General features: G+C 44.3%; 1 protein-coding gene across 1 annotated transcript; it reads left to right on the top strand.

Annotated features, from left to right (window-relative positions):
* Positions 1-849: 849 nt before the first annotated feature.
* LOC109405716 (protein pecanex) lies at positions 850-21,962 on the top strand (the record flags this gene model as incomplete). The annotated part of the gene is given in 10 exon segments (XM_019678783.3): positions 850-1,019; positions 1,084-5,513; positions 6,033-6,193; positions 6,258-6,414; positions 6,514-6,756; positions 6,822-6,974; positions 14,975-15,168; positions 15,237-15,773; positions 15,868-17,418; positions 19,634-21,962. Coding segments are annotated over 10 exon segments (8,145 nt in total), but the record flags the coding sequence as incomplete, so codon positions are not given.
* Between the last annotated feature and the right edge of the window lie 3,038 nt (positions 21,963-25,000).

Raw genomic sequence — 25,000 nt, 5'->3', positions numbered from 1 at the left:
GTATTCATCTGCTACTCTTTAATACACTAGTTATCTATACTAAAAGTCCATAAAAAGTTCAATTAATACAACATATGATGTTAAACAAGCAGTTTAAAAAAGTGATCGATTTTGCGCCGTGAAAAAAGTGCGGGGCAAGATGGGACCTTTTAAGTAATTCACATTTTCTCAAAGAAAAACGTCAAAATATAAGATTTGTTCCGCATTCATATATGCTCCATATCCATACTGAGTAAACAAGACCTACTAGTAAACATTTTATAAATTTATTTGGAATATAAAAAACTTTACGATTTGAGTGGTCCTAAGGTAACTTGAAAATCGATGTTTTCACTAAAAAATTATCATAATTTTATGTTATAATTTTGAGCGTTCATTTCGCTTGATTTAAGAAGTTATTTATGAGATAGTCTTGTAATAAAAAATAAATAACTTTTGAATGCTCCAAAAATACGTTCAAAATTGAAGGTGACCCATCTTGCCCCGCGGCCGTTTATATGGAGATTATATGGAATGTATCGCATAAGAAAAATGGCTAAAACCATTTTATTTTTTATTTTCAATGAGAGTGAATAATTTTTCAATCAATGCCCCAAACTTTTGTATATTCATGCTGGTCATCTAACAAAACTATTAACATAATCAAAACATGAGTAATGCGCCCGAAAATGACACTGACCCATCTTGCCCCGCCCCACCCTAATTCAAAGAAATGTGGTAATTCTATAAAGATAGCTACTCTGCACCACCCAGAAGTTAATCTTTCATCAACCTCTAACTAAGCGTGAAATAGACAATTATACCATGCGCTAATTTAAATACCTCTTATTTCTCTTTCCTTTATTGCAGTACTTTCCCACTACCGTACTAGTATGGAGTCTCTATTGCGTACTGATTGCCATCATCATAAGTGTGTTCAAGTTCATCAATGTGGCGCTGCATCGGATGTACGACAAGGCCCGGACCATGTCCGATACCAACCTCAAGAAACCGGCCAAAGCACCGCGCGAAACATCCGGGTATGTAAAATCATGTCACGACATTGTTATGATTGTTCTAAAAATGTATCATTCTTTATTCCAGGGAGGACGAATCCGGCATCGAGATGCAGGAGATGGGCGCTGTGGAGGTGGTGGAAACACCCCCGGTGGATATGTCCTCGCGGACGTCGGTCGAGCGGCACAGCGATGAGATCAGCTGTGCCAACAGCGCCATCTCGATCGACTACCAGGAACAGCAGGTCACGAGCACTATCGATCTCAAGGTGGACGTGCACCGGAAAAACAGTTCCGAATCGAGCGATAGTAATGGTGGTGCCAAAGATGGTGGAGGAGGCAGTAGCGAAGGGGCTGGAACCGGAGCCGGTGCAAAGTTGGTGGCTTCCGGTCAAAGTCATTCGGTGGAAGGTGCAAGCGCTGCCGGTGGTTCTCATCATAAGCGATCGCTCAGCACTCCGAACCAGGGAAAATCGTCGGATATGGGGTCGGATGTGCAAGGGGTTGTGCGGGGGAAAGATATGGTTGATGGTGAAGAGGGGGCAACTGGGGGTGATACGGTAAAAGATGAGGGAAAGAAGAGTGCCACGATGCGAAGACATCAGTACAAGTCGAAGCGGAAACAACGGTTCATGAACAGTCAGTTGCAGCGACAGATCTCACTGGATTCCGAGAAGATCGGTATGGGGATTGTGTTTGCGGACGAAGTGGCCAGCGGAGGAGCGCATCTTCAGAGGCACCTGAGTTCGGAGGACCAGAATAATAAGTCGCTGTTTCATCATCATCATCACCACCATCATATGTTGGCGTTGCAGAATCTCGATCCGGACATGTACATGGATCATAGTTATACGAAGTCAGCCGTTCAGTTAGCCGTAGAAAATATTCCCGGAGAAACAACGAGTAAGATATATCTGCTGCAGCAGTCTACACCCATCAGGAGGGACTCCAACAGTACAATGTCGGCCTTGCAGCTTCCGACGATGGCGGGAAGTTCTTCCGGGAAGAACCGTCGCCATTCCAACACCAATTCTAACGCGGTAGCTGGGGCGCGGCCACTGCCAAGGTCTCTGACATCAGTTCGACGGATCAAAAGCGCAGCCTTGGAAACGTGTAGTCCTTCCTCTATCTCGAATCTAGCCCCAACACATCCTAACAGCGTCGAGGTAATCGGAGGACAAACTCTCCGAAACCCACAGCACACGGTTCTTCCACCACCTAGTAAAAGCCTTTCGAGGAATCCACATTTGAATTTGTTTCCCAAACCAAACGGAGAAAGTTCATCGGGCCTATTAGGATTGGGCGTTTCTTTGAATGGAAACGCCACAAACAACGAACCGGTTTATCCGATTGCGGAACAGGCCGATGAGAGTACGCCGGTGAAGAACCATTCGGATAAAGTGGAAAAATTCGAACCTAGTGATTCGGATAATGCACAAGGTGAAGAGGATGACGACGACAACGAAGAGGAAGATGAAGATGAGGAAGAAGAAGATGAGGAGGATGATGAAGATGAAGACGACGATGACGATGAGGCGACCATCGATCGGCTTCGCGGAGGAGTAAGCGAAGATGAAAGTGTCCACGCAATTCACACGCACATCCATCGACATCATCACCATCATCATCAGTTTCCCGGAAGCAGACAGCATTCCCAGCAGTCAAATCCTGCTTCCCTCTCGCAACCGTCATCACAGACGACAGGAGCTCTAGCGGTTGCACCTATTTCTACCGAAGCTGATCAGGATACCGATTCGGACCCAGATCAACCGGCTCTCCTGCATTCCACAGACTCCGATACTGAGAACAACGCTGGATCACGGTCTCCCCTGCTGGAACCACGGAACCGTGCACCGTTGGTGATAGTGGAAGCTAAAAATCCGTCGTGTATTATTCCGGCGCCGTTTGTGGGTACCATTGACGGAGGGATCAAGTTGTCAAAGTCTGGTGATAAGATGAAGAAATCCTCGACCATGGAGGATTCGCCGACGAAACCGACGTTCGAGGAAAACGGAGGGCCGTCTTCTAGCGATTGGGAGCAAGCGAGTGCCAGTTCCAAAGACTTGTTGATAACAAAGGAGAAGGGTGGGAAGCTCGAGAAAGGGGGTATTCCACGGTCCAGTTCGGGGAACACTAGCGAAGCCGTTGCAGCAAGCGGAAGTCAGATCAAAAGTCAGGAGAAGTGGTTCGAGTACAGTTATGATCCGGCGGTTGAAGAGGGATGTTTGATCCATGAAAATGAGAAGAAAGACGGTAGTAGGAAGGAATTGGATAGGGAGAAAAGCGGATCGATATCGTCGGAAGGTGCAGTGGCCGTCACTCGAAATTTGGGGGCGATTCCGAAGACATCTTCTAGTAGAATCACGGGTCGGAGGTTGAGTGTCGAAGAGAATTACCCCAGTACAAGCAGTAAGATCTACAACCGGACCCTGTCCCAGCGGTTGTCGGCAGAGCGCATCCCGGAAAATGCCACGGCAGCTCCGTTGATTACATTTCTAAACTACCGCTCGGAGGTTCCTATTCCGCCGATCTACCTTCCCGGTAACAGCTCCTTATCGGAGCAACAAACTTCTAGCTTTACATCGTTCCGGAGAAGGTTCGATGGGTCGGATAGGAGCTACCGGCAGATTCAGTGTCGCCTCCGGATGGCTCGTAGTAAACATCCAGTGGTTTCGATGGAACCGAACAACGGTGGAGCAGGTCCAAGTGGAACCAGCAATGCGGGTTCCGGGTCATTTCGTGACGACGACAACAACAACTGCAACTACTGTTTGGACTCGATCGATAACCCAACGACAACGTCCAGCCGAAGCGTGGGAGGTTCCAGTTCCACTTTTCACGACCCAACTGAGGTGCCTTTGAGTTTGTTCGTAGACGAACCGGAACGGTGGGTTCAGCTGATCGAACGAGCAACGATGGAAAACGTTATAAAGGAGCGTATGGCCATGAATCGAGCCGGAGGAATAGGATCTGCTGGGGACAATAACAATGCGTCGATCAACTCCTCCGGAATCGACAAAGCGTTGGCACCGACGGAGTACAGCCTGTCCAGCGCACACAGTGCCCTCGATGTTGTGCCAAGATCGATATTCGGCGAAGCCCAAATACGGCCTAAGCGGTACTACAAATTCCCAATCAATTTTTTATGCTTCAAAGAACTGAGTATTTCGATGAATCGGCTGCAGCTTTTGGCGCTGTTCGATCGGGATACGAACTGTTTCCAGGTGGCACTGGCAATCGTGCTATGCACGCTGGTGTCGCTCCTCGGTTCGACGGTACTGTACCTGAAGTTCTATGAAGATCTGTACGCGTTTATCTTCTGTTTCGTTATTGCCGGAAGTCAGTATTCGTTGCTGAAGAGTGTCCAACCGGACGCTGCATCGCCTATCCATGGATTCAACAAGACTGTGACCTATTCGAGGCCTATCTATTTCTGTCTGTGCTGCTCGCTGCTGTTGGGCGCCCATCACATGCTACGAGAGTACCAGATGAATCCGGAGTCGGTGATGGATCGGGTGACACTCTTCGGGTTTCACATATCCGTGATCGAGTCCCTGCAGTGCATCCAAAGCATACTCTCCGTTGTGATATTGCTGTTTCCGTTCCTGTTCAGTCTGGGTCTGTTCCCACAGATTAACACCTTCGCGATGTATTTCCTCGAACAGATCGATATGCACATATTTGGCAGCAATGCCGCCTGCAGTTTGCTGTCCGCGTTTCTTTCGGTGATACGATCCATCCTGGCGTGCACTCTTCTGTTTGGACCAGCCTTCGGAGGACTGTCCGAAACGGGAACCCAACACGTGTTGTTTTCCATGTTTTGTGCATTTCTCATCACCGTTTCGTATCATCTGTCGCGGTGTTCTAGCGATTTCACCTACATCTGGGCCATTATCAAATCCAGCTTGATAGTTCATCCGGACTACGACGACAGCAGTAAAGAGGATTCCAAGATGTCCACCGATTCGGAAGATAACAAGATGGACAACGACCACCAAAGATCCAGCGATGAGATTCACAAAGACGTCGATGAGGAAGCCAATCGGGAATCAACCAAGGAACTGGACGATCCCCTTCCGAAAAAGCTCCAAGGCACGGTCACCGCCAGACTCAAAAACGACGCCGTTGTTTGTGTAGCCCTCTCGATCATCATCTTCAGTCTGCACTGTAGTACGGTCTTCACCGTCCTTCAACCCGACATCAACTACGTTCTCCATACCGGTGCCTGTATTCTCGGTTTCACGATCCACTACGTCATCCCACAGCTCCGGAAACATCTTCCCTGGTTGTGCATCGCCAAACCGATCCTCAAAGCCAAAGAGTTCGGTCAGTTCGAGGTGCAGAATCTGTCGAAAATCATGTGGTTCGAGACGATGTACGTGGCGTTGTGCTTCTTCGAGCGGAACATCCTCTATCCGTTGATCTTTCTGAGTGCGCTGACGGCTGATTCCGGAGCGATTGCCGGCAAGTTTGGACTCACCATGGGAACGGCGTTGGTCGTCGTCAGCGGGTTGAAATGTAAGCTTTTAAATCTAATCGAATCTGTAGTCAAGTCTAGGCGCACTATACTTGAAAATTAGAAGACACAGAATGTTGATTATTGATGTTAGTTGGCATCTAAGCCGAAAAAGAGATGGGATTGTGAAAATAAGAGTGTTCAATGTTCATGGTGTGGGCTCGGAGTCAGTTTGGCTTTCTATTCCGCAGAATTGTTACCAGTTCTGTGGCTTAGTTAGTTAAAGCGTCGGTCTAGCGGATACGGAGCCGTGGGTTTGAATCCCACCAGATCGCGATTTTTTTTCACAATTTCATCTCTCAATTAGCCAAAATCAACATTCTGTGTCTTCTAATTTTTATGTTTTTCCCAGCAGTATCTACTAGCTATTTCTGAAGAAATTGAGAAAGTAATGTCTACAGTAGTGTTGCTAGAAATTCCACCATGAATTCTAATTTCGGCGATTAAACTTTTCAAAGATACTTTGTATGTTTACAGAACTTGTTATCGATAATCACCTTATTATTTTTTCTCTTTACCAGGTGTTCGAAACGCATACTCCGACATTGGTAGTCAATACATCATCCTGATTTTCACCGTACTATTCTTCCGGATAGACTACAAACTGTCCAGTGAGACCTTCCTCATCGATTACTTCTTCGTTTCCATCCTGTACCGTAAGATTAGCGAATTTCTACTCAAGGTAACGCGACCATCCTTGATTACCCATTCACGTTTGAGACACTAATTGAAACTTTCTACTGCAGCTGCAATTTGTAGTGACATACATCGCACCCTGGCAAATAACCTGGGGCTCAGCATTCCACGCATTTGCGCAGCCGTTCAGTGTGCCACACTCGGCTATGCTATTCCTACAAACTGCCATCAGTGCACTGCTGTCGACTCCTCTCAACCCTTTCCTTGGTAAGTTATGTCCAACGAAGAATAACATGGAACGAGCGCACCAATTCAATGCAGCAGATTGTTCTAACACTTGTTTCCATCTGTTCTCACAATTCGTAGGAAGTGCCATATTCCTGACGTCGTACGTGCGGCCGATCAAGTTTTGGGAACGGGACTACAACACTCGCCGGATAGATCATTCCAACACTAGGCTAAGTTCGCAGCTGGAACGGGATCTCGGCGCGGACGACAACAACCTGAACAGCATCTTCTACGAGCACCTGACCCGGTCGCTGCAGCACTCGCTGTGTGGCGATCTGCTGATGGGACGCTGGGGCAACGTCAGCCAAGGCGATTGTTTCGGTATGCCTGTTGGTGGTGGTTTTCTATTCGTGTTACAATGTGTGCTGATTTCTTGTTCTTTTCAGTATTGGCATCGGATTATCTTAACTGCTTAGTCCACATTATCGAGCTCGGAAACGGGCTTTGCACCTTCCAGATGCGTGGTCTCGAATTTCGGGGGACCTATTGTCAGCAGCGAGAAGTGGAAGCCATTTCCGAGGAAGTGGAGGAGAATATCGGTAAGTTATTGTTGTTTCTTTTATGAGCAATGTTCAACATTTTATCTGCGATAACACCTAAACAAAAATCATACGTGCAGATCACGTTTTTTTTGTACCTAGCAGATCAGTGGTGAACACCTATTTGCAGAATTGTTTGTTGTGTATTTCTATAACACGCCCCGCCAATCGTATCCATCTGGCTTTGGCCACCTTCGGGATGTCGAATTCATCGTAAATTGCAGCCAGTTCACTTGTAGGCGGCATTTCAAATGGTGATCACTCGGAAGTTCTCACTCTCTAAAATTGTCGCTTTACTTGTAGATAGGGAAAACTACTGCTTCCTTCGTCTCTTTCAGTACCTAGTTGTTTCGTTTTCTAATGTGGACATCGAACTCGTCGGAAGAAATAAAATCAATAAAACGCGATTATTATTTACTAAACTTAACAATGAACTTTATTCGTGTCTCTCCGAATGAACGACAATTTATGACTGATGTGTCGGTTCGGTATAGAATGTTTTGTATGTGTTGAGCTCAGGTGAGGGGCGAGTCGATAGCTTCGACACGGCACCACAGAGCCCCCTCCAGTTACACCAGGAATCTGATGCGGTGGCCAGATGGGGTAACTACTGTTGTCTTCTGTTCCGATACTTCTTCCTGTGTGACGAATGCAGGTTTGATTCTGTCGATTGTAACTCGTTGTTTCTTGCCCTTTATCAACAGATCGAAAAACTTCTCGCTGCGATCCAGTACTTTATACGGTCCTTCATACGGTCGCTGCAAAGGCTTCTTGACCATATCGATTCGTACGTATACATACTGGCAATCCTTGAGCTCTTGTTGAACAAAAATGTTGGCTTTAGCGTGATGCATCGGATCCTTGGGCTTTAAGTCGTCAAAAATACGATGGAGTTCTTGAGCGTACTCGGTGCGGTGTATTTCCTGCTTCGGGGTATCGAAAAATTCACCTGGAATACTGAGCTGCTGCCCATAGACGAGTTCTGCTACTGAACATCCCAAATCTTCCTTGAGAGCAGTTCGAATACCGAGCAGTACCATCGGAAGTCGATCTGCCCAATGTTTCGAATCAGCACACATAAGAGCAGTCTTCAGCGTCCTGTGGAACCGCTCCACCAACCCGTTGGCCTGAGGATGGTAGGCAGTGGTACGAAGATGCTCTGATCCCAGCAGATGGTTCAACTCTCGAAAAAGGTCAGACTCGAATTGTCGACCCTGGTCCGTTGTGACTTTTTGGGGGATTCCAAATCGCGCAACCCACGTAGCAGTGAAGGCTCGTGCTACAGTCTCGGCTTTCATGTCCGGAATAGGAACAGCTTCAGGCCAGCGCGTGTAGCGGTCAACCATAGTTAACAGATATCGATACCCATTAGACGGTGCTAGCGGGCCCACTAAATCCATGTGAATATGCTGAAATCGACTTTTTGGTAGTTCAAATCGGCATATTGGAGACATAGTGTGGCGTTGAATCTTCGATTGTTGGCAGTCGACGCAACATTTGATGAATCGCGCAACGTCCCTGTTCATAGAAGTCCAGATGAACCGATCAGCCACAAGACGGCGAGTGGCCCGAACTCCAGAATGTGACATGCCATGCATAACTTCAAGAACACGTTGGCGATGCTGTGGAGGAACATAAGGACGAAACTTGCCTTCTACCGATGTATCACAGTACAAAGCAGGACCGCTTGAAGAAACAGATCGTTGTTCAAACTTCAATGAAGGAGATTGCAGTAGGCGCTGAAGCTCGCTGTCACCGATCTGATCAGCAGCTATGTCTTCGAAGCAAATTGCAGAAGGAATAGAAATAGTATCGACGCGAGACAATGTATCTGCTACCACATTATCTTTGCCACTAATGTGCCGAATGTCTTGAGTGAACTGGGAGATGTACTGCAAATGCCGGTCTTCGTGAGGCAGTCTTGATGGCGAATTCGAAGTCATTGCGTGTGTCAGCGGATTATGGTCGGTGAAGATCGTGAATTTCCTGCCCTCTAACAGATGACGGAAATATCTTACTGACATCTTCATTGCAGTCAATTCTCTCCCAAAAGTTGAATACTTCTGCTGTGCTGAGGAAAATTTTTCAGAATAGAAGCCTAGTGGTTTCCATCCTTCTTCGTCGAATTGTTGCAACACCGCACCAGCAGCAGTATTCGATGCATCGATGAACAGCCCTAATGGTTTGTGGGGATCAGGATAACACAGTAATGCAGCCTCTGCAAGCGACGTCTTACATTGCTCGAAAGCTAGTTTTCCTCGCTCGGTCCACAGCACTTTTCTACCATCGTTCTTTCTATTTCCGGGTATCAGTGCACGCAACTCGCTCTGTTGATCTGTTGCTTGAGGAATAAAGCGCTTATAGACGTTAACCAAGGCCAAAAATCGCCGAAGCTGTTTCACAGTCGTTGGAAGCTCGTACTGGCGGACCGCGTGTACTCGATCTGGAAGAGGTAGAATTCCATCCTTATCGATTAGGTATCCCAGAAACTCTACCTGCTGCTGAGCAAACTTACATTTTGCAACGTTAATGACCAGCCCATTTTCTCGCAAGCGCTTGAATACTATCTCGACGTGCTCCCGATGTTCTGTTGGATTTGACGATGCGATACAAATGTCGTCGATGAAAATAACTACGAAGTCAAGATCTCCAAATATACGGTGCATGTATCGCTGGAACGTCTGGCTCGCGTTACACAATCCGTTTTGCATGGTCAGGAACTCAAAGAGTCCGAAAGGGGTGATTACTGCGGTCTTTGGAATGTCCTCTTCTTGAATCGGGATCTGATGATAGGCACGCTCAAGATCAATCGTAGTAAATACACTCTTACCCTGAAAAGCATTCAGTAAGTCATGTATATGAGGGACAGGGTACCGATCGGGAGTTGTTACCTTGTTGAGCGCCCGATAATCACCTACAAAACGCCATTCTCCGTTCTTTTTTGGTACGCAGTGTAATGGGCTGGCCCAAGCACTAGCAGATGGGCGGCAGATACCTAAGTCGGACATGAGCTGGAATTCTTTTTTCGCGGCATCGAGCTTGTCTGGAGCCAGTCTTCGAGCTTTATAGGCTACTGGAGGGCCCTTGGTCAGAATATGATGTTTCACGTCTCTTTCCTTCACAGCAGAGCGCATAGTTGAGGGGAGCGTTACCTCTCGGTATTCTAATAACAGATCCCGGAATGGGTGATTCGAATCCACTGTTGTTACGGAGTGGATTTCAGCTGTTGATAGACCGCCGTTGGATTTCAGATTCGTCTTACCATCGATGAGACGTTTGTTTTTGAGGTCCACCAGGAGTCCGTAGAACGCAAGAAAATCGGCTCCAATAATTGGCACACTCACATCAGCAACAACAAATTGCCAGCGGAATTGCCGGCGGAGGCCCAAGTCCGTTGTAACATAACGCGAATCATATGTTTTGATGACTGTCCCATTTGCGGCGTGTAATTGGAACGATGAGGGTCCTTGATTTCGGTCTTTCTTCGAAGCTGGTACGATCGACACGTCGGATCCTGTGTCGATCAAATATCGACAAGAAGTTGAGCGATCGTAGAGCAATAAACGGCGACTTTCACAGATTCCGTCCACCTTCGCCGTTTGAGGTGAACTGGTTTCTAGTTTTTTGGAACATTGAAGGCACATGGCTCACGGCATTGGCGAGCGTTCCGTCCGTACTTACGATGATACCAGCAGACAGTATCCGCCGGCGTGCCAGTTTGTCGCACCTTCGATGACGATCGGCTTCTCGGACCGGATGTTTTTAGCCGACGCACTTCAGCTGTGAGAGTGGCTATTTGCTCCTGCAGTTCCTCGAGGCCTAGTCCAGGTAGCGTAGAGGCAGAAGCGACAGCTGGTGATGAAATTTCAACCATTTTGTCCGCCATCTGTGCTAGCTGCTCCAGCGAATTTCCGTCACAGATTGACAAAATCGGTTTGACGCGTTCCGGCATTCGTTGTACAAACAGAACTCTCATGACACTTTCGCTGATTTTCAATCCAGATCCGAGTTCCTGCATCCGTGCCAGCAGGTGCGAGGGGCGCATGTCACCCAGATCACAAGCGTTTAGCAACTGCTCCAACTTTGCCTGGGGCGAAACTTCGAACCGCGAAATCAGTCGCTCCTTCACTTGTTTGTATTTTTCTTCCTTCGGAGGGTTTTGCACCAAGTCGGATACATGCGAAATGATGGATTGATCGATTTTACTGATTATGTGGTAGTACTTCGTTTCGTCTTGCACCACCCCAGCTAGCGCGAACTGAGCTTCGGCTTGAGCGAACCACATCGTAGGGTCGCTTTTCCAAAAGTCTGGAAGCTTTACCGCGACGGCCGCGGTAACAGAATTGTTTTGCTGATTCGGGTTTGCGAGCGACATTTCGTTCAAGATGGCGTCCGATGTTTCGAAACCGAGAAAAATCTTTGTTTTCGTTGCACTGAATGTTTTTTCGACCGATTACGAACGGTTTTCAGCGTCGCGGGTCACCAATGTGGACATCGAACTCGTCGGAAGAAATAAAATCAATAAAACGCGATTATTATTTACTAAACTTAACAATGAACTTTATTCGTGTCTCTCCGAATGAACGACAATTTATGACTGATGTGTCGGTTCGGTATAGAATGTTTTGTATGTGTTGAGCTCAGGTGAGGGGCGAGTCGATAGCTTCGACACTGCACCACACTAATAAAGATCGTGCTGAAAGTGTTGTTCTACCGCCGGTTGGTTGAGGATCTTGTCGTAAAGAAGAAACGACGATGTATTTTTTTTTTTATCAATTTTTGACATATTGTCGCGTACTTGTTACATGACTCATTACACTATCAAAGAATCATCTACACCCTAGCCCTCGCTCTTTGGTTAAAGTAACCCTTGCAGGAACCCGGGAAGATTATCTGGACAAATCCAATGTTAGGGAAAATTCCGGAAGAAATCCAAATAGAAGGGATTCTGAAAGAAATCCTTGGATAAACTCTAGAAAGATCCTCAGGATGCCTCCTGGACGATACCCGCAAGAATTCCCTGGAGATACCCCTGAAAGAATCCATGAGGAATTCTAGTAGAAATCCCTAAAGGAATCCCGGGAGCAATCCATGAAAGAATCTTGGAGTAATCCCTGAAAAATCGGTAAATCAGTCTCTGAGAGAATCCTGAAGGAATCCCTAAAAGATTCCTGGAAGTATTCCCAAAAGAAACCTCGGAAAACAATCCCTGAAAAAATATCGAAAAAAAATCCTGGGCCCTAGAAAATCCGTGAAGAACCAATGAAAATACAGGAAAATACAGGAATTCCTAAATAAATATGGAGAGGAATATCCGATGCAATTCCAGAAGGAATCCCGTGAGAAATTAATGAAGGAATCTCGGAAAGAATCTTTGAATTGCGGAAAAAAATGCATGAATAAAGTCTGGAAGAAAACCAAGCAGAATTTCTCGAAGGAAACCATAAAAAATGGGGAGTTATCCTTGAAAAATCTCAAAAGATGTGCTTTTGAAAATCCTGGGAGAGATCTCTGAAAGAATCCTGCACTAACACCTGAAGGAATCCTATGAGAAATCATAGAACAAACTCCGGAGGAATCTCACGAAAAATGATCGTGGCAACCGCAGGAGAAATCCCTGGATGGAGTAATTTAGAGATTCTAGGGGTTGAATTTCGAAGGAATACTTGAATCAACTCTTAAAAAAAACAGGAAACATCAAGGAATATCGGTTGCAATTTCTGGAGGCATTCCTGAAAAGATCGTGGAGGAATTTCTAAATAAATTTGGAAAGGAATAACTTTCTCGAAGAGAATCACGGGAGGAATCAATGAAGGAATTCCGGAAGGAATTTCTAACGGAAAACCAGAATTACAGGAAGAAATTTGGAAAAATGCTTAAAGAAAACTCAAGAAACCCCAAGAAAGATCAATGAACAAATCCCGGGAAGAAAGAATCTCTGGAAAAATCAATGAAGAAATTCTTTGCGGATACGCAGGAAGATTATTTTAAAGAAAACCCGGGAGAAATTTCCAGAAAAATCATATGAAAAATCAATGAAAATATCCAGGAGGAATTTCTGAGTGAAACTCGGGAGGAATAGCTTTAAGAATGCTGGAAAAAGTTCCGAGACAAAACTCCGAAGGAATACCAGGAAGAATCCTTGATAGAAACCCTAAATAAAGTTTGGAAGAAATCCTTAAAATATTTAAACCTGATATAAATGAAAAATGAAATCTCTGGAGGAATCAACGCTTGTATCAACGGGACTTTGGGAGGAATCCTGGAAGTATTTCTTGAGGGAATCCCGGGAACAAACCCACGAGTTTTTGATGAAACCATAGGAATAATCCGTTAAAGTAATTAAGCGATCATGGGAGAAATCAATGAAGGGATTCCGAGATCAACCAATGAAGTAATCCCGGCGGAAATCAATGACGGAATCTCAGAAGGATTTCTGACCGAAATGCTAGAAGAATCCTTTAAACAATCCCTGACTGAATCTCGGGATGAATCTCCAATGTAATCTTGAAAGAAATCAATGAAGAAATCCTGGGAGACGACCCATGATGAATCTTGGAAGAATCCCTTATGATGTCTCGGGAATAATTTGTGAAAGAATCCTGGAAGGAATCCCGGAAGAAATCCATAAAGGAATTCCGGAGGAAATCTTTGATCGAATGCCGGAAAATTTCATTGAAAGAAGGTGGAATCAATGAAACAATGCCTAGAGGAATATTCAATGGATTTTCAGAAAAAATCTTGAAGAAAAACTTGACAGAATCATAGGGGATTACCTGAAGTTATCGCAGGAACGATTAATGGAGAAATTCCGGAAAGAATTCCAAAAGAAATCTCGGGGAAAATCGTTGGAGAAATTCCGTGGCGTCTCGTAGCCGTGCGGTTAGGATCACCAAGCTTCTAATCGCACCAGGCTATGGGGTGAGGGTTCGATTCCCGTTCCGGGCGATGAAACTTCTCGCGAGAATAGTTGCTTCTCTGTATTCACTGGTGCATGGTTCATGTGTCCGTTGTCTAGTGTTAAGTTTCGATCAGTCTGCACTCTGCACAGCCGCTGACTGAAGACGGTGTCCGTTAAAACAAATCCCTGCAAAATCGCGGGAGTAATCAATGAAGAAATTCTGAAAGGAATCTGCAGGAATCTATAATGAAAACCCAGGAGACCATTTTAAAGGAATCCCTAATAGAATCTTGCGAGCAATCAATGAAGCAATTTGGGATGGAATCCCTGGGAAGATCCCGGAAAGAATCCTGGAGAAAGATTTGAAGGCATCTCGGAAGGAATCCCTGAAATTTCGCCCTGAAGAATTCCGGGAGGAATTTTAAGAGAAATCCTGGGACGAATCCCTACAATATTCTCTGGAGGAATTACAAGATGAAACCTGGTTGAAATCCTAGGCGAAATCCATGGAAAATTATCAGGAGGAATTGCATGATATTGTTTCAGATGAATGCATGCTTTTCAAGATATCCGCGACGTGGATTACATTATGTGCGGTAATTTTTACCTGGAAATTTAATCGACACATGACCTTTATGCAATTGAACCGTTTGTTAAAGACCCCGTCTCTATTTCGCTTCACTGAGTCAAGATATTCACCTCAAAATTCGTCACCACTGTGGATGAACTTCACTCAACGAGAGAGCAGTTTGTTTCGTTGCCTTGATTCCATGCACCATTCAGATGTTCGTCGAAGTGCTGCTTATAGCTTTCGGTCATTTCACATTGATGATTCTAGAGAACGGTGCAGCAACTAGCAATTCCATTTCCTCGACTTCTGCTGCTTAAGCTTCCGTTTGTAACGTACCTTATTCTGCCGAGTCCCATGCTGCAGCATGGCCGTCCGCAATATGTTCTTATCCTTCAAAATCCCTTTAGGACTCTTCTCGTCGAATCAATTGTTCTTTCGACTCCGTTCTATGTACCTGGCGGTGGGTGCTCTTGGCTGCTCTACCCATTATTGCAAGTCCTGATGTTTGTTTTTCTTGTCTCCTTGCAGGCTGCTGCTGCTGTACGGTTGGTCACCTTCCGCGGATGCTAAGCGCTAATGCTATGTTCACCACCCGCTGGTTGGCGTGGCAAGTGATGGCATCCAAATACGTCCTGGAGGGATACTCAATTTCGGACAACTCGGCAACCGCTACCCTGCAGGTTTTCGAGTTCCGTAAGGTTCTCATATCGTACTACGTCAAGGTAAGGAAATTAAGAAGTTCATTGTATTCATCCACGACACTCAACGTTCTACTTGCAAACCTCTGCAGAGCATCATCTACTACGCCATTCGCTCGCCAAAACTGCTCAACTGGTTGCAATCGCAAGCCATCGAGGAAGCCCTGGAGCACACCCTGGATCGGCAGTTTGTCGATTTGGATCCCGTGTTCAACCACAATCTCGACGACGACTATGACTTCCGGGCGGCGGGGGTAACCCGTGCTAGTTTTTGGAACGTTTACGGCGAATGGATTCAGTTTTGCTGCGAGAAGAAACGGCAACAGATGCAGGCTGCACTCAATGAAAAGAATACTCCCAAAAAGAACCCGGTTTCGTCGGCAGGGGTAGCTAGTACGACTGCAGCTGCCAATGCAACTACGGTTTCGAGTGCTTCGGCGAACGATGCCAGTGCTAAGACAGCAACAGATGGGGAGACACCGAAAGAGCAAAGCGAGCAACAAAGTAGTGGAACAAGGCCTAATCCTGCGGAGCGCGGCGAGTCTAGTACAAATGGGGCAGCGACTTCGAGCTCCGGTAACAACGGAAGCTCCATTGCCGGCACATCTAGTCAGCCGTTTTTCAGCTCGGTAAGTCGCCGAATTTTATCCATTAAATTAAAAGTCCGTCTCTTGCTACACCACATCCAAAGCACATCTGATTTATCCTTTCATCTCGTTTCAGAGTCGCGAATCGTTGGTTACGTCCCTCTGTATTTCGTTGGCTTTGCTGGCCCGACGAACTTTGGCCACTGCCAGCCACAGTTCATCCTGCGGGGTGGAGTTTTTTCTCCACGGACTCCATGCACTGTTCAAGGGTGATTTCCGGATAACTTCGACCCGTGACGAGTGGGTCTTCGCCGATATGGAGTTGCTCCACGGGGTGGTGGCTCCGGCGGTCCGGATGTCGCTAAAGCTCCATCAGGATCATTTCCTGTGTCCGGACGAGTACGATGACTACGAAGCCTTGTTCAACGCCATCGATTACCATACCAAAGAGCTGGTCATTTCGCACGAAGCCGATCCGTTGTGGCGAAACGCCGTCCTGCGAGGTACTCCGAATCTGCTCGCCTTGCGTCACGTTATGGACGACGGATCGGACGAGTATAGAGTTATAAGACTGAGTAAGCGATTCTTGAGCTTTCGCGTCATTAAACTGAATCGCGAGTGCGTTCGAGGTTTATGGGCGGGACAGCAGCAGGAGCTGATCTATCTCCGGAATCGGAATCCGGAGCGAGGGAGCATTCAGAATGCGAAACAAGCTCTTCGCAATATTATCAATTCGTCCTGTGATCAACCGATTGGTTATCCAATCTATGTGTCTCCCCTGACCACATCCTACGCGGAAACGAACCCTCAGCTGTGTCGCATAATCGGCGGGGAGATTACGTTGGAGAAGATTGTGGTGATGGTCAACGGGTTCTTCAACCGCGTGAGACAACGGTGCCGCGAAGGATGCAGCAGTGGAAGTGCAATAATAGACAACGAAATGGGGGAAATTCAGGGGGTTTACTGTAATACACCAACTCCGAACAATACTCTGTCGGGAACGGCCGGAACGCTGTCGTACGGTAGCCAAAATATGTCACTTTCTGGGGCGGCAAACCGAGGCAGTCTGGCCAGCATCAACAAACCGACCAGTTCGACGTTGTTAGCTGGGTTGCTGATTCGAGAACGTGATGCGGAGCGTGATGTTTTGCGGGATAGGGCTGGTGTAACGAAACGTAATTTAAGTAGCAACAGTAAAGATCGGATAGATCGAGCACTGGCCGCTTCCAAGAGGGAATCCTTCAAGGAAGCGCTGGCCAGTGGAAGTGGATTGGGGGCAGCAGCAGCAGCAGGTAGCGGTGGAGTCGGAAGTAGCAATAATTCTAGTCTGAAACAACAGGAGAGCGTCGAGTCCACATCCGGAGGGAACGCGAAAAGCAACGCCTCGTCATCGATGAACCTGAACGCGCCAAACACAAGTGCCACAACGAGTGCCCCGGCCAACAGCGGGTCCGTCATGTTGACCCTCTCGCCACCCTCCGAGAATTCGTACACGATATTTTCCATGACGGAAGTGTCGAGTGCGGAAAGGCTGGACGGAAGTGGTGGTGGTAGTGGGATGGCTCTGGCAAAAGATAGAGCTAATCGGGTGAATGCAGATACGGATGAACCATCGCAAACGCAATGGGTCAATGCTCCACCGGCTATTGGGCTCAATAGGAAGGTCATCATTGTGGATGCTGCACAGGTGAGTTGAAAATACATCTTTTTTAGTTTGTTTTGTTGATGGCAATAGTATTTTTGAGATTTACTTGAAATTAAAATCTAGAGCGGAACAAAACAACGATTGGCAAAATTCTACAGTATCAAGATGAAGTAGTGTGAGAAGTGTGCTACTTTACTTTATGATTTTCTGATGGGGTTCCACTAGCAGCTCCTTCTGGGATTCCTCCAGGACTTCCGGGAGTTTCCTAGGAATTCCTTCCTTCCTCCCTTCAGGGATTCCCCCAGAAGCTCCTTCCTTGGTTTCTCAAGTAATTTCTTCTAGGAATTCTCAGGGAGCTCTTTAGAATTCTTCTCTGGAATTCTTCCAAGAGTTTTTCCTGAGATTCCTGAAGCGGTTTCATTTGGAATTCCTTCAGGAGTTATTTCTGGGATTCCTCTAGGAACTCTTTGAGGGATTGCTCTTTAGTTTGCTTCCGAGATTTCTTCTGGAATTCCAAGATTGCTCCAGAAATTCTACCTGAGATTCCTCAGGGAGCTAGTTCTGGGATTTTTTCAGGAGCTTCTTCTCCTGGGTTGTAAGAATCGTACCACCACAGAGCAGGAGCACTGCCTCTCTGTGGTGCGCCAAATAAATCGTAGTAGAAGTAGTTCGTCGTCATTATTACTCCGGGAGATAGAATAACACAACGTGGGGCCTTTTCAACCGCTGGACGAAACATTGGTCATAATGAGATTCCATCCGAGATTCTTCCAGGAACTCCTTCAGGTATTGCTCGAGAAATTACTTCCAAAATTTCTCCAAGGGATTTCCTTCTAAATCCGGTATTTTTATCCAGGGTTCCTCCAGGACTTTATTCCGTGATTCCTCCATGAATTCATACAGAGCTTGGTGGTCTAGTGGCTACCGCTTCTGATTCATATGCAGAAGGGCCTGGGTTCAATCCCTGGCTCGTCCCTTTCCTTCTACTTTGTATCTCTATCTACTTTCTCTCTCACTCTCTCTCCTATATATACATCTTATGTATATTCGTATGTTCGTAGCGATCTCTGGAACCAGAAACGGATTGAAAAAAAAAGCCGTTCCATTCCTTCCAACTTTCATCACAGCACAGTGTCAATCTATCATATAACGCCTACAAGTTATGCAACCAAGCGGACTGTGCCGCTTCACAGTAATCTTCACACAATCTATCGCTTTACGCCTGGCATCCTTGCACCAATGCATGAACCATGTGCCAAAAATAAACATTTCCCACCAACACACCAACATCCGCATGACCTTGTGCAGGCGCAGAAGATTCAACGTCCTGATGTGGGCAAGCGATTGCAATCATCACTTCCCTCCCCTTCCCCATTGACCTGCAACCTGACGCAGCAGGCGCCATTGTCGCCTAAAAATACAAGACCACCAACACTGAAGATGCCTGTTAGTCCCAAGCAGCTATCTCATTGGTTCCTTGTGTGAGTGTAGCTGATCTGGCGATACTGGAGTAGTAACTGCGGGCGGTCAATCAAGCTCAAGCTCTGATTCCTCCATGAATTCATTCCAATATTCTTTTAGGAATTTATTCCGAAATTTTTGCAGCAATTATTCCTAGCATTCATACATTGCCGTGAATCGCATATCTGTCCCATTTGCATAGGAAATCCAGCAAATATGGGACTGATATGCGATTCACGGCAGTACAGGAGTTGCGGGATTCCTTCAAGAGCTCGGTGATATCTCTAAGAATGCCTTCTAGTGAAAAGAACTTCTGGAGGAATTCCAGAGTGAGTCCTTCAAGATATGTCAGGAGAAGGAATCTTCAAAAGGAGGACTTCCACAAGGAACCAATTGGGGTATTGAGTACATCTACTGATATGTCGGATCCAGAGGCATGTTCTGCTCCATTTGGGATATTTGTGCCTTTATCTCTTTAGGGAGTCTCGAAAGGAATTTCTAAAGAAATTACTCATTGAAGAATCCCAGATGAAACATCTGGCCACGCTCATTTTACTGTTGTAGATCACATTGTACCTTTATACAGTTTTGAAAATAACACAGATATTTATCACACATGAAAATGATGAATGCCATTTCAATTATTGTTATGCCAAACGGCCATTATGCCAAATGGGATTATTCCATTTGACCAAACGACTTTATGCCAAACGGTATTATGCCAGATAGCGTTATGCAATACGGGATGGACTCGTTACTTCAATACCGTTAATTTAACATTATCTCAAACTTGTAGATCTACGACTGTCTGGATCTTGGCCGCCGCATTGATGTTACCTGGCCCAATGAGCAATTCCGCAGTTACGGTGGCCGATCGTCCTGGAAGGACTGGCAACCGCAGGAAGGCATGGTGGGCAACACCGTCCACTACTGGCAACCGAACCATCCCGATCATCACTTCCGGTCCAACGTCAACCGCACCATCATGCTGATGAAGATCGGCGAACGCTACGTGCCAATCGGCGAAAAAGGCCTCAAAGAGTACAACACCATCGGGCTGGTTCCGGCATCCGGTGCGGCCGGGTCCGGATCGGGTTCGGGTTCCGGCTCATCTTCTTCGGCCTCGGTCGTCGCTACTGGATCGGTTAGCAAGCAACCCTCGACGGAAGCACCTCTCACAGTCGGCAGCACAACGGTAAGTGATTCTTTTGCTACCACCAGTAGTCCTCCCCAGGCTACAAGCCTAACTCTCGTGGAACACCCGGAATGCATTTGTGATGATCCCAGTGCAACAACCGCCAAACCGGATTCTCCTGCCGTGTCCTCCGATCCGACTTTAGTTTAGGAAACCTTTCCGTACACGCAGAGCGAGACGGGAGCAGGCCTTTTTGGCATTATGCTATGTGGCCACTGTATGGCAGATAGCCTACTCCCAGAGACACAAAACCGTAATCAAACATTCGTACTGGTGATAGATCTTTATTCCTCTTGTTCCAAGTCTTGTTGTTACCCTGTTAAGAAGCCTATAGCGTGAACGGAAGTGAAAACGTTTCACTAGGTCGTAGGGCAGTCATAGCGAAACTTTTTACAAACTCACTCTTACTACACGTTGTTTTTTTCTAAGCGCCATGATAAAATCCAAGACATTTTCTCTTCCAAATGTCGCCTTACTACTACTACTATCGATACGCTCGTGGGCGCCCGTGGCGAGCGAATAACTCTAGAACAAGAATAATCATCGATGAAACTGTTCAAAAGACTATATTTGGTGGAGTGGCAGAGTGCGTATATAGCAGTTTTAGTTCCGCTTTTTACATGCAATTCGGTTAGATGTTGAAATTTTAGGTTTGTTAACAATTTTTGATTGTATAGTTCTGTTTTTCTATTGTGCGTAATAGCCCAAATATAATAATTTTGCGCTAAACCATGCAATGCGCTGGTTGAAACCACACTCTCAGAAAACAATGAAATTCTAAGGATGGGAAAACCTTGTTTTTAAAGCAATTTTGTTCATATTGTCATCGGAAAAACTTTAAAATTGTGTAAAAGTAAAGTTTGAAACTTTTTTAAACTGTTAGTATGGGTAAATTTAGGAAAAAAGTGTGCTAAATTACTGAAAACATGAGAACTTTACATCCACAATATTTCATTGGATTCAGAGGGAGAGCCTTCAACCCCATAGCCATGTTGTTGGCGTGTAATTCTTCAATGGTAGCAACATACACACACACACATTCATGTAAATTAATACTCTTGAATGATTGAACAAAACGAATGATGCCCTTTCGTTTACGCTGTTTAATCTTCATATAAAAAACGAATAAAAGAAAACGTCTTATGGTAGATAGCATAAAGGAACACGCGTCTGAAACGGAGCAAATGCCAATAAAGAACACATACATTTGTAAATTATGAATAGCGTTTACTAGGAAGACAGTTCGAAATGTTGATAAAACTGATAGAAGGTAAATTTTATTTTTGTAAAAAAAGAAAGATAGCTGATATTGTTTCTTTTGGACTCGCAAGGAAAAGGGAGTAAAAGAGAATTTTTAACAAAAAAAAAATGTATAAGTTTTATCGCAAAGTGCTGGAGTGTTATTGTTTTCTCCCACTTTGTGGGTCAGGTTTGTGCGTTGTTTGCGTTGGGGCGAATGTGGAGTGACTGTGGCTCTTATTGTGTGGATCACTATGCGATAAAGGTTACTGCAAAAGATGAAAATGTGATAACTAAGAGTAAGCAACTTTACCTACACTGAATTTATTATTAAAATGCAAATGATCAACAATTGACGCAGACAGAGACACAGAGAGAGCAAAAAAGATCGTTAAATTATTGAAACAGATGTGTTGATATGGAGAATTACAGAAAATTTAAAATATCACAAATATATTGTAGAACTGGTTTAACGACAGCGCAGAAAGCTATTACAACAAATCAGTGTAGTTAGAACTATTGAATATTATGAAGAAAGTTAGACAAAGCCGTTATTTAACTAAACTTCGATTCTCGCTTTTATTTAACGGAGAACTAATAGAACAACTTTTTTTGATCAACAGATAGTGACTGGTTAAGCCTTTTTTTTAAATTGCGAATAAAATATAAAAAAAAAATCAATATTGTTTTACATGTTGTGTTACGTTATTTATCCGAAAAATCAATATTACCTTCTTTTTTACGTGCCGTTCCAACGGTGCCGAATGTTCAAATGAGTTCAGCTGTTACACCATCTGTACCAGCTGCTTTGAAGGTTTTGAGTGGGTGAATGGCATCAACATAAGAGTTGGACATTGCTGACCTCTGCAGCAATGACGAAGTCGTTTTCTCCGTTGCCTGGATCCTCCGTGCCTACGTTCTCTCTGCCATTCAGGTTTTCATCAAAGCACTGCTTCCACCATTCAATTACCTCACACCCGTCCGTCAAAACACTCGTGACACAAAACCATTGCGGGATGCGTTGAGGTCTACCAGACTCTTTACGTGTTTCTTGAGAACGGAAAACCTGTTCGAAATCTTTGCACTCCGCTTCTTCCAGGCGGGGTTTTTCCTCCAAACCAAAGTCGTCCCAGCAAACCAGAAGTCATATAAGGATGTTACTCTAAAGTTATAGTTAGAATTATATAAGGTGTAATAACAGATTAGGTTAAATTGTATACAAAGTCCGCAATTTCATTCGATTTCATTTGGCAGTATTAGTAATTCCAATTTTGCGTCAACAATTATACAACTTCAAGTTGACATTCTTCTACAACTTCAAATGCACTTGTTGTGATTCCATTGCAATCTAAAATGTGAGATTACATATAAGGTAATATTTAAAAAAATAAAATTATACAGTGAGGGTATCTAGTTGGAGAGCCAGTGGTTGATGAAAATTAAATGTTTTTGGAAATTTTTAAATAGGCGCGTCTTTTAACTCAAGATACAGGTGTGTTTTGGCAAAAGGTTAGGCCGTTACAAATATTTATTTCACTTTTTGTCCCACCACTCTTTGACCGGTCGAGGGGGGGGGATAAAAATAATAAAGCATTTAATTTGAAAAATATTAAAAACTCATCGGATTTGGTAAAGAATTTTAAGCAAGAAATTTTGATAAATATTTTTTTATGTGCCCCCTCAAAATGCAAAATCCAGCCGAAAATTTTTGAAGGGGGGGGGGGGAGACAAAAAGTCAAAATAAAATTTGTATCAGCCTTATTGCAACCATAACAATTTGCAAATGCTCCACAGAAAATCAAATAGCGCTCCATAAATAATGAACATATGTTCCATGAAAATGTGCAATGTTACCCATAAATAATTGGTAACGTTCCATACTTTATAAAAAATGTATCGGTAAAATATAAAATTTTCTTATTAAAAGTGAAATTTTGCACCAATAAATAATACTGAAATGCTCCATAATTCTCCATGAATTTCACTAAACCACCTAAATATTTCACACTTTATTTTCACCAACATTTTTGCTAAAATTCACACTTTTGATCAGAAGACTGACATGACTTGTTATTTTATTGTTTGTAAAAAAAAAAATTATATAGAGGGTCAAACTATGTTATATGTGAAATTATATAATTCGCCGGATGAATTCGTCTTAAATTGTATATGTCAAAACGATACTGTCAATTTGTACGTATAGGATCTCCAAAATGTGCATTTTAAACAATCCTTTTCGAACGAATAAATAACACATACACTGTCGCATGTAATGAGATTCAGACCAGTCTTCGAATTCTTTATATTTGCTTAAATTTCACGTTCTACAACAGTCAGTTATTGACACAGGCTTGTAATCTACTTTTTTATATTTGAACATGTGAAAATGAAATCATATATATTGCCAAACAAAGTTATAAAAGCAAGTTATATGACATGCCAAATGAATTCGTCTGAAGTTGTATAACTCAAAGTGGTTTTCTCAAAATATACGTAGGGTGCCTGTACCAATTATGGCACTACTTAAGGAAAACTATTTGTACAAAAATAACGAGAAAATCAACGAATGTCAACAATATGTTAAAAGATAGCTTAGTTTCCATACTTTACAGGAAAAATATAGAAACAGAGCCAAAACTTCTTTTAGTATTTATTACAGCGTGTGCCAATGATAGGAACCCTGTACCAGTTATGGCTATGTTTTTTAACTTCGGTTCCTTTTCGCACTATTTGCATGCATTTCTTATGGGATTAGCCATAACTGGTACACTATGGCGATATTAGGTGCAAGGAAGCCGAAATTTTTAGGGAAAATTATTTATTTTTATCATAATTTGAGCAAAATGTGGAGTTGAAATAAGTGCAACCATCTTTTGTGAACGTCATCTGTTGTTCACATTTTTTTTTCTTGCTGATTTATATCGTTAAAAGGTGAAAATCAACTATGGCGAATAATTAGTACTATAACCATAATTGATACACTTACCCTATATGGCCTCCAAATTTGTGCAAATAGAGTATATTTGGTACATCTTATACAATGTGTTTTGGACGGATAAGAGTTTACTCAGCACAGTTGTAACAGAGTTATGTGAATCGGTTTGTTGGCTGGGGTACCTGAAGTAACTTTGTATGTGTATTAGCGCCACGTCTTGGTGAAATCCGAAACTATGCTCTTCATGATCTGGAAGTACTCGTAGTCTTGAACAACTTTGTCGAAGATAGTACCTTTCTATCTGGCTTCAATCTAGTGCTATATCCCACCAAAGTCGTACCGGAAGTCACTATGCACACTAGCGCCACGTGATGGGGAAATTCGGAACTATGAAATCCATCACCAGGAAATGGTTGTTGTTCTGAACAACTTTGTCGAAGACAGAATGTTGCTATCTTGTCGAGGTTCCGAGATAACTCGCTACAAAGACTCATAACCAATCTGGGAACAAAACGGAACCGGAAGAAGTTAAAAATGTGAAACTAATGTATTCGCCTCGTTCTCACCGGAAGCTGCATGAAATTCCAATCGGCTTTCCAGGATGAGCTAGCTTAAGGCGAAACTGGAAGCATTTCCTCATATTTTTGGTTTTTGATTTTTAATAAAATAACAAAGCAATATTTTCAAAATCGGTTTTCGTACACATGTAGAGTATGGATCAAGGTATCTCCTAAATTTTTCCCTGGTGGAAAAAGTTTTTCGTTTTCGCAGAAACCATTTTTTTATGCAATTTT

Source organism: Aedes albopictus, chromosome 3 (genome assembly GCF_035046485.1).
Source record: "Aedes albopictus strain Foshan chromosome 3, AalbF5, whole genome shotgun sequence".
Taxonomy (NCBI): domain Eukaryota; kingdom Metazoa; phylum Arthropoda; class Insecta; order Diptera; family Culicidae; genus Aedes; species Aedes albopictus.
The sequence above is the reverse complement of the archived record's forward strand: the minus strand, read 5'-3'. Positions and strand labels throughout refer to the sequence as shown.